Here is a 10952-nt window from a genome sequence, read left to right as displayed (position 1 = left end):
ATGATTTTTTTGCATTAAGTTGTATATTCAATGGACTTTGAGGAAATTTTGACCCGGAAAGCACGCACCCAAATAATTAGAATAAGTTGTATACGAACCCTGTGTGGTGCTGCTTATCAATGACATCAAAGCCTAAATCTTACGTTGGCCTCTTCTCATGTCGCTGTGAGAGGAGTTTCGGGGAAGAATTGAAGAAGTTATTGTTAACGGGAAGCAGAATGGCATCATTTATTTGTTTATACCAACATGTTTCGTTTACATCGATAACAAATTGTTGATTGATATTTCTTATCAACTTGTTTTATAAAATAATATATTTTAATATTGATAGATCAAACCATCCTTTCAGGGGGTTTTAAATTATGGCTAATTGATAAATAAATAATCTTAATCAAAATGGATGATTGCTGCAAAATATAAGTAAATGGACTTAGCCAATGATGGTGTCATGGTGATATGATATAGATAGGGATGGAAGGTTGACTTTGGAAATCTCTATACTCAAGTGAACTTCCGTTGACTTTGGTAAATTTACATGGAATAGACGGATCAACAGCTTATATTATAAGTATGTAATTTTTAGCTCGGGAGTACATGTATTAAATAAAATGAGAGCTCAATTTGACAGATACTTAACATCATCTTTGAGCAGATCAAGCAAGTTGGATTTTCCAATTTCCTCCTGCAAATATTAGAAATGGAAAAAACACTAGGAGATATGATCAGTAAGCTCAACCTGGATAGTGTAGATCCATACTTGAATATAGAGCATCAAGAGCACAAACAAACGATTTCAGAAATACCAATTGATATCAAGGCGAAGAATCCACACGCATATCAGCCAAAAATGGTGTCTGTCGGTCCTAACCACTTCGGGAAACCACACTTAATGCCTATGCAAGTCGACAAACAAAGATCAGTAATTCATTTCCTCAAGAGATCAAGCGGTCCCATCGAATCGTACTTGAACAAATTGAAAGAGGTTGTGACTCTCTTAAGGGAATCTTACGAGCAACTAGACCACATGAAAAATTGGCAAGATGATGATATATTCATTCAACTCATGTTGATAGATGGAGTTTTTCTTTTCGAATTCTTGTCTGTCATCAGGGGTAACCAAAACAATTACGATTACGCTACTAATGATCCTGTTTTCGGTTATGAAGGACATATGTTGATCTACGACACCGTCATGCAAGATTTGTTGATGATGGAGAACCAACTGCCTTATTTGGTACTCTCTATTTTGCTTTCTGTTTCTGAAGGCCTGCCAGAACAGGTATAAGTTGCAAATTTTGAACTCCTTTCTCTGCAGTCTCCTTTCTGTTACACTTCTGCTTTCGTCGGGTTATTCTAAGGCCACAATTTCTAAGCTTTATTGTGATGCAGTTATGCAATTTTAATGTGCTAGTGCTCTATGTATTTGAACAACCTGATTTTGGATGCAGAGCGTAAATGGTATCCTCTCCTGGATGATGTTTGCACCAAAAAAAGGTCCGGGGCTGCATTTGTTGGACATGTATATGAAGGGATTACTGGATGAAAGCCAACCTGCAAAAGAGAAAGAGAAAGATGAGGATAAAACACTTGTACGTCTCTCAGCGTCCAAGCTACACAAGTACGGCATCCAATTCAAAAGGGTTCAAAGTTTCAACGGAATTAAGTTTGAAAAGAACACTGCAACACTAACACTTCCTTCGATCCTCATTAACCAACATACTGTTCCTAGATTTCTAAATCTCAAAGCCTATGAACTTCGTAGCGGTACCAAGGAGTTGAACTCTTACATTGATATCTTGGACTGTCTTATCCAGCCGGCTAATAACGTTAGCCCACTGTGCTCCCAAGGGATAATCGTTAATTCTTTAGGGAGTGATGAAGCTGTTGTTGAAGTGACGAAGGAAATTACAAAGGATAAAGTGCGACGAGACGTGGATTTTATGTCCTGTGAGGTGCTGAAAGAGATGAGTGACTATTATGGAAAAGGCGCAGTGGGAAATGCAGAAGGTCTGGTAATGAATTACCTTATATTTGACAAATTAATATAAGGTGTTTCACAGCCATAAATTAGAAAAAAGATCTGTCTTACACTTGCTTTGGGTGAAACAAAATCCAAGAATAAGATTGGCAGAGTTAAGACCCTTTGCTTTCAAAGCTTCAGAAACCTGTGGAGAGCAAGAACAATGTGTCAGCTATTCTCCATTAGCCTCCTATATCACCTAATTGCTCAGGGACTGTTTGCGCGTCTATTTAGACATGGCTTCTGTGGGGACCCAATTTCATATGATGCGTGCACCAAAACACCATAGAAAAAAAATAATGATATTCAATAGCCCTTAGCTTGTGACCGGGTCCATTTTGTAACCTGGCTAAATTAGGGCCTATGCCATTTAATTGGGGCCTATAACTACATGATAAAATAGGGTCACTAACAAGTAATTTTTAGAAACCCCTTAACCATTATTTTTATTAATATCTAATATACCCTTATTAAATAAGTGATGATTAATTAAGTTAGTATTAGTTAAATTAATTAGTGTTTGAGTTTGATTACAGTGTTAGGATTAGAGTAGAAATTCATTTCCTCTTTTAAGGTTTGGAGGGAAAGAAGTAGAGGGAAAAAAGAAAAAACTAGGGTTTGTGATTTTCTTAGCAAAAATGAAACTCTATATTAATGATGAAGACTCTAGTAGTGATGGAGAAGTGGATGCATCAGATTATCATGATTTGGATCCTACCGAATTGGATAATTTGTTGAATGAAGAAGAGAAGCTCAACCAAAGAATGCTTGAGGATATTATTCAAGCACAAGAACAGATTCCTCGAGAAGAAGAAGGTGATAATGCTTCTAATAAACAGGTATGAGTTGTAACGATCTACAAACACGCATTTGTACGTCTCGATCGCCCAAAAAGGAAAAAAATTTCAAAATCGTTTTCCAGAATCGGTTTATTCGATAGCACCACGTAAACCGATTCTGTGTAAAATTCCCAAATTGGATATCATAATCGGGTTTTGTTCCTCACCATATAAACCGATTGTAGTAACTTTTTGGGGAGTTGGGTACGTGACCAAAATCGGTTTATATTGGTGATGTGCATAACCCGATTCCTTAACTTGAATAATCACGTAGAATACCCGAAGTTCACAATCGGTTTATTTACGTATAAATGAAATCCGATTATGGGAAAAAAAAGTTCCAGGAGAAATGTGAACGAAAATCAGATTACATGATACGATACATGAACAGATTGTATACTTCGAATTTTTTTCTTCTATTCCTCAATCGGACTTTGTAGTTGCGCATATAAACCGATTATTGATAATCGGTTTACTCGACTGTAACATTGGTAGGTTCGGAAACCTACAATAAAATACTGCAAGTGCACAGTGTCTCACTAGTAGAACAATGGCAAGTACAGGTCGTTCCCACGAGAAGTGTGAAAATACTACTTCTAACTAATACCAAGACCAAATAATCAAATAATTAATGTTTAATGAGTTTTCAGAAATTTGAAACAAAATGAAATAATAAATAATTTTAACGAAAAACAGAATGATAGAAGGTTGTTAGGATTTTCGGTTTCCACCAATTAATTATGCAAAATCTATCCATGCATTTTCAAATATTGTTTCTCCGCTCTAGTTTTCTTCGCTTCATGAGTAGTGATTCTAAAGCATTACCTATCTATCCTTGCATATCACGTCTAGGGATTTAACCGAAGCACGAAATATCAATTCAAAAGCATAAATAATCAAGAAAATCACATGAACAATAAAATACCAAGTTATATGAAGAAAAATTACTAGTCATTTAAATCATTATTGAGCATATAAATGTAGAGTTTACACAATTAAATTGGTTTCTACCCAAACCCTAACATAACTCTAGCTATACATGGCTTTCTCAAAAACCATAAACATATTAAAATCAAACTTTAGCTAAAGAAAAACGAAGAATCGAAAACAAAACTCAAAAATCCTTCTCCTGTTTCTCCTCCAGCTCCGTGGCCGGGCGCCCCACTGGTATATTTTGAAACAACACATAAATATAGCTCACAAATGAATTCACGTTTTTCTTCTTCGTCGCCACATCACCTCCCAATAGAAGTCTGCCACATGTCATGAAAATATAAATTCACCCGATGATGTTGTGCCGCATGTCATAATATGACGAGACATTGTAAAGTATCACCGAATCTCCACTTTCCATAGTATATGAATTTCATTTAGAAAGCATGATATTTTCTTGCATATGCTGGGTCCCACCTTAACTGTATTTGCAAAATGACGTCAGTTGGCTTCAAATATTCCTTCAGATTCTTTATATAAATATAGCAAGAGAACTTATGTAAGGACAAGATATATCAATCTTTCCTTTTTCTTCATTTGCACGTGGTCATGGAGGTGATATTCTTCCATTCTTATGCTAACAATAATAAAGTCACTCTTGACCAATCTTAGGTGGCATCAGTGTGCTGACATCGAATCGCTTCACCATGCATTGATTGAGATTAAGAATTGTCTGCCCTTTGTGAACTCGTGAGTGCCAAGCCAGTGACACTAGCCAACTTAATTTTAATTCTTCCCACGTCTATAGGAATCGTGAACTTAATCATGTACTCCTTTTTCCTTGCAAGTTCATAAGGCTCCGTTTATGTTTGGTGTCGCGCAGTGGTGCTGATACATAGGAATACCAGGCCAGCCACATTTACCCATTTTAGTCGCAAATGTCATTTGTTATTTATTTAACCACTTATTTTTCAGGTGACTGAATTTGTTTGTAATTCCTGCAAAAGCCTTAAAACAATATTATTAGCCAAATAATGAGGCCTAGCTAATGTAAATATGGGTACAATTGGGTCGCATTTGCGTGCTTATCAACACCCCCACACTTACATTTTTGCTAGTCCTCGAGCAAAACAAAACCCGTTACACAACTGGTCATATCGAACATTTTTTTAGACCCGCTATACAGCTGGTCATGACAAATAACGTACAAAAGACCCGCTACACATCTGGTCATAACATGTAAGACAAGCATAAAAAGACCCGCTACACAGCTGGTCATATCATGTAAGAAAAATGAAGAAGAGCCGCTACACAGCTGGTCATAACCCTAAAAATCATAATAATAATATTTTTTTTTAAGACCCGCTAAACAGCTGGTCATCCTAATTTATTTATTTTTAAAGCCTAACGAAGGTGTCACTTCCCCACACTTACACATTACATTTTCCTCAATGTAATTGAGTCATCCAACGTAAAAATTAAGGTGGGAAATTATAAATGCAAAAGTAAGCAAATAAAAAAAAAACTAGAAGAAAAAGGAACAAATCTGATGGGTTGACTCCCATGAAGTGAAATGTATTTGTTTCCTTGCTTTAGTAGCACGTAATCTCAAAAAAAAAGAGGTTGGTACCCCAAAGTAAGCTGCCAATCATATATATAGAGTCTGAAAAGTTGGGGATCAACCCAACCAACCCGGTCATCTGAAAAGAAGATCCTGCAGCAAGAATGATTAGTACCTAGAGAGCTAAAACTGGATTCAATCTTATTCAAAACATAATTCGAACCTTTAATATGAAATAAATCAGGTTCGCATATAATTAATAAAGATTTTTTAAAGAATTGAACAGTTGTTGTACTCCCTAAATCTGGTTCTAAGTCCGACGAAATAACTTGCATGACAGATATTGGTTCAAATTCACTCGCTGAATAAAGGCTCAGTGGAGCAATAATATAATGACTTATAGACTCACTATCATTTTCAACGGTTTCATCATTAATATTATCAAGATGAGTCAAGGTCGGAGCTTTCTCGACTGATGGAACTAGTCGAGACTCGGGCAGAACTAGAGGTTCTAGTTTGGGTTTCCATTTATTAGTGTCTAACAGCGGTGCAGAGTCTAACAAGGCATTGACTTAAAAAATAACACTATCATCATTTAAATCATACCCAAAATGACCTAAGAAAACCTCTAATGGATCTTCCAAGTGGCTGTTGCAAAAGATTTGCGATTGTATAGTTTCTTTTTTCCTGGTACTGCTTTCAATCGTCGCACTTCAAAGTAAGGTACCTAAAAAAAGTCAAACAAACTGCGTAAAAAGAACCAAAAGAAATCTAGAATAAGATAAAAAATAAAATTAAAGATATCAATCAGAGAGTATTTAGCTACCATTCCCCGGCAGCGACGTCAAAAACTTGGTAGGTTCGGAAACCTACAATAAAATACTGGAAGTGCACAGTGTCTCACTAGTAGAACAATGACAAGTACAGGTCGTTCCCACGAGGAGTGTGAAAATAGTACTTCTAACTAATACCAAGACCAAATAATCAAATAGATAATGTTTAATGAGTTTTCAGAAATTTGAAACAAAATGAAACAATAAATAATTTTAACGAAAAACAGAACGATAGAAGGTTGTTAGGATTTTCGGTTTCCACCAATTAATTATGCAAACTCTACTAATCTTTAAAAATCTATTCCATGCATTTTCAAATATTGTTTCTCCGCTCTAGTTTTCTTCTCTTCATGAGTAGTGATTCTAAAGCATTACCTATCTATCCTTGCATACCACGTCTAGGGATTTAACCGAAGCACGAAATATCAATTCAAAGGCATAAATAAATAAGAAAATCACATGAACAATAAAATACCAAGCTATATGAAGAAAAACTACTAGTCATGTAAATCATTATTGAGCATATAAATGTACAGTTTACACAATTAAATTGGTTTCTACCCAAACCCTAACATAACTCTAGCTAGACATGGCTTTCTCAAAAACCATAAACATATTAAAATCAAACTTTAGCTAAAGAAAAACGAAGAATCGAAAACAAAACTCCAAAATACTTCTCCTGTTTCTCCTCCAGCTCCGTGGCCGGGCGCCCCTCTGGTATATTTTGAAACAACACATAAATATAGCTCACAAATGAATTCACGTTTTTCTTCTTCGTCGCCACATCACCTCCCTATAGAAGTCTGCCACATGTCATGAAAATATAAATTCACCCAATGATGTTGTGCCGCGTGTCATAATATGACGAGACATTGTAAAGTATCACCGAATCTCCACTTTCCATAGTATATGAATTTCATTTAGAAAGCATGATATTTTCTTGCATGTGCTGGGTCCCACCTTAACTGTATTTGCAAAATGACGTCAGTTGGATTCAAATATTCCTTCAGATTCTTTATATAAATACAACAAGAGAACTTATGTAAGGACAAGATATATCAATCTTTCCTTTTTCTTCATTTGCACGTGGTCATGGAGGTGATATCTTCCATTCTTATGCTAACAATAATAAAGTCACTCTTGACCAATCTTAGGTGGCATCAGTGTGCTGACATCGACTCGCTTCACCATGCATTGATTGAGATTAAGAATTGTCTGCCCTTTGTGAACTCGTGAGTGCCAAGCCAGTGACACTAGCCAACTGAATTTTAATTCTTCCCACGTCTATAGGAATCGTGAACTTAATCATGTACTCCTTTTTCCTTGCAAGTTCATAAGGCTCCGTTTATGTTTGGTGTCGCGCAGTGGTGCTGATACATAGGAATACCAGGCCAGCCACATTTACCCATTTTAGTCGCAAATGTCATTTGTTGTTTATCTAACCACTTATTTTTCAGGTGATTGGATTTGTTTGTAATTCCTGCAAAAGCCTTAAAACAATATTATTAGCCAAATAATGAGGCCTAGCTAATGTAAATATGGGTACAATTGTGTCGCATTTGGGTTCTTATCAAACATATAAACCGATTTTGAATCCTCAACTTGTTGATACTTGTTATAGATTGTTGTGGCATTCGACGAAGATCAGCCCAAACCCGTAGGTATTGATACCTCTGCTCACTATTACACCAATTTGGAATGGAAAGAAAGGAATGATGCAAAACAATGGTTTATAGACAAGGGGATAGAGATCAAATGCTCCTTAGTTTTAGGCCGTCATTCAAGTCAAGATCGTTTGGAAATTGTTTGTGAGAGAGGTGGAAAGGAAGAAAGTCACTGGGCAAAGGAAAGACTGTACGTGAAGAAGACTACAACGGAATACATTACTAAATCAAAGAAGTATGATTACCGTTTAAGATTATAGTTTATAGACCCAAGAGACCCGATGGTACCAAGGTATACAAGTTCTCCAAAGTGATGAATGGTTGTCACAATCATGATGATCCGAAATCTCTTGTTGGACACACGGCCGTTTGTGGGTTGAAACCACATCAATTGGAAACGGTGAGGTCGATGAAAGCGTGTAGACCTAGTGACATCATTAGGAAGACTAAGGAGGATGATAAGGATAACTTGTCCACTTTGAGGAAAATTTACACGGCAATAGCAGCCTTTAGGAGGAGGTCATGGGATGGTAGGGAGGTTATGGAACAATCTCACTGGTTAGCAGATCAACATGGATACACAATGAGGAAGCACATGACCCGTTTCTCAATGAAAATGTATGACGTTGACGGTCTTTCAAACCACCCCCAACCGAAGAACCACTCGAATCTTTTGTGGACACGGATATTGGAAGGTAAATCATCGAGAAATTTGCAAAAAAGGATGGCTTGGTAGACCACCTTCCAACATGGATAGGAAGCAAGAAAGGCAGGAGTTTAAGGTTGAATGAGTACCGTAAGAATCCTTTGTCGACATGAGAATGAAGATGTTAAATATGAAGAGGCGAAGGTTCCAAAGAAAAGGGGTCGACCGAAGATGGGGGAAAGCGGTACAAGTAGTGCACAAGCCAAGACAAATGTTTCAAATGTTCCTTCACACATTGAGAATGAAGAGGCGAAGGTTCCAAATAAAAGGGGTCGACCAAAGAAGGGAGAAAGCGAGGCAAGTAGCGGACAAGAGAAGACAAATGTTTCAAACGTCCCTCCACAAATTGAGAATGAAGAGGCACCGGCTAAAAGGAAAAGGGGTCGACCAAAGAAAGGAGAAAGCGGGAAAAGCGTTCCTTCGCAACATGAGGATCAAATTGCTCCTTCGCAACATGTGGATCCAATCGATCCTTCTCAAGAGAGTCAAGTGCCAAACAATCTAATCGTTCCTTCTCAAGAGAGTCAAACGAGTACAACACGAGTATCAAGGTTACGTGAATGGAAGGGAGAAGCAAGACAAAAGGGTTCAATGGTGACTCTAAGGGCCGCTCTTGGTGATGGAAGCACTCTTAGGGATGAACGAGGTAGACCCCATCGAAATTGTTACACCATATTCAAGGAGTATTACTCGAAACTTCCTGAAATCATTAAGCCCTATGTGTTATCCACCGACGACGTGTATGCGGATGGGAATTGTGGTTATCACGTTGCATCGGAACAAATAGGACATATAAGTTTGGCGGCGATGAGAACCTAACCCAATGTCAATATTTTAGAAAGATGATGGCCTTGCGCCTACAAGAAGACAAGGAATTTTACATATCAATACTGAAGGAAAAACAAGAGAAGACAAAGAAGTGATTTTTGAAAAATGGTTGTTAGAGTACAAGGGACAAAGGGGAATGGACCAATTACCCGAGCGCATTGGATGCAGATGCCTCTATGTGGTCATCTCTTGGCGGAAACGTGGAGTTGCGTTGTTCATCTATTTGGTAAGGGATCATTTTATACATTCGCACCAAAATACGCCATTTGGGATGAATCTCTTAAGGATCGGAGAATTGTTTTATTCAACCATAACAACATACATTACATCGGTCTTAGAGTACGTGATGATTGTCCATTACCACCGGTATATAAGTTAAATGAGGTCTCGGAGCTCACCAAGGAGTGGCTTAAAAAATACGATGCCAACATGAGGCGATGGGAGGAATTGATCGAGCCGAATCAATTCGAGGGTCTCCATTTGTTGGAATGAGTATTTTCCTTATGTTAAAAACTTGATCTATCAGATGATTATATTTTGTCGCTTTCTTATATTGTGTTTTGCATACTTGAACCAAGCTTAATGAATGAAAGTGGTTTTGTTTTTTTGGGAAACATAGACTCATGAAATTTGTTCCAGAATCGGACTTTAAGTTTATTTATAAAGACCGATTCCTGAAGTAGTTTGTTGCAGCTATTTCAGAATCGGTTTATATGAAGTATAAAGAAATCTGATTATTGGATACAGAGACTTTTAACTAAACAATCGGATTACATATGGTCCAAAATGATCCGAACATGAATCGAGAATTGGTTTATTTGTGTATTAACGTAATCCGATTATAGTTGATGTTCATCACATCAACCCAGAATCGGAGTATGTAGGTTCACAGTAAAATCCGATTCTTTACACAATCAAATTACTATGGTTTATATATAAACCGATTATGTGATTTTCAGAAATCCTTGATGAGCGAATTTCAAAGTTTTAGAGGTAAATCATTGTAGAGTATCTCTTAGAAGGAAGGGGTTAAAGGGATTTAACTCAATCACTTGAATTGTCTGTTTTTTGGGGTTTTTTTTTTTTTGGTAAACCAAAATGAAATTAGATTATAATTGTTGTTTGTGATTGATTAGAATTTAGTTTTAATTTTGATGGAAGTTGAATTTTGACTAATAATTTTTATATTTGTTAATTAAGTAATGATTTTGTATTTGTATTTGTGTTAGAATAATTAAAGTTAAGGTTAATTTTGTAATTTTATAATCTTTAGACACCCCTTATCATTCTCTATTGGGTGGATGAAGAAATCCATAGGCCCCAATTTAACCAGGGTTCATAGACATTCAACATTCTACTAGAGAAGAAATATTAGCAAAATGCATATTAGCAACATTCTACTAGAGAAAAGAACACCATTAATCAAGCTGTAATAGGATTCAGACCAATCAATGAACCAGTGCAATCAATAAAGGAAGAAAAAAAAAATATTTACCTCTTCCAAGGTTTAGTAATCTTTATTTATCCATGCGAACTTCTTGCCCAGCTTACAGATAGAATCAGAAACA

General features: G+C 36.6%; 1 protein-coding gene across 1 annotated transcript; it reads left to right on the top strand.

The window, feature by feature from the left end:
- The first annotated feature begins 564 nt into the window (after positions 1–564).
- On the top strand, positions 565–2090 carry LOC113319629 (UPF0481 protein At3g47200-like). The gene is made up of 2 exons (XM_026567873.1): positions 565–1279; positions 1449–2090. The coding sequence occupies exons 1-2, from the start codon at positions 698–700 to the stop codon at positions 2046–2048; spliced, it is 1182 nt and encodes a 393-aa protein (XP_026423658.1). The 5' UTR covers positions 565–697; the 3' UTR covers positions 2049–2090.
- Positions 2091–10952: the final 8862 nt, after the last annotated feature.

The sequence above is a fragment of the Papaver somniferum genome, chromosome 10 (genome assembly GCF_003573695.1).
Source record: "Papaver somniferum cultivar HN1 chromosome 10, ASM357369v1, whole genome shotgun sequence".
Taxonomy (NCBI): domain Eukaryota; kingdom Viridiplantae; phylum Streptophyta; class Magnoliopsida; order Ranunculales; family Papaveraceae; genus Papaver; species Papaver somniferum.
This window is presented reverse-complemented; position numbering and strand designations above follow the sequence as displayed.

What these genes read in the sequence shown, in the direction of transcription:
- LOC113319629 (XM_026567873.1), top strand. Translation starts at nt 698, where the DNA reads ATGGAAAAAACACTAGGAGATATGATCAGTAAGCTCAACCTGGATAGT. An exon ending in CTGAAGGCCTGCCAGAACAG is followed by an intron (nt 1,280 to 1,448) that starts GTATAAGTTGCA and finishes TTTTGGATGCAG; the next exon opens with AGCGTAAATGGTATCCTCTC.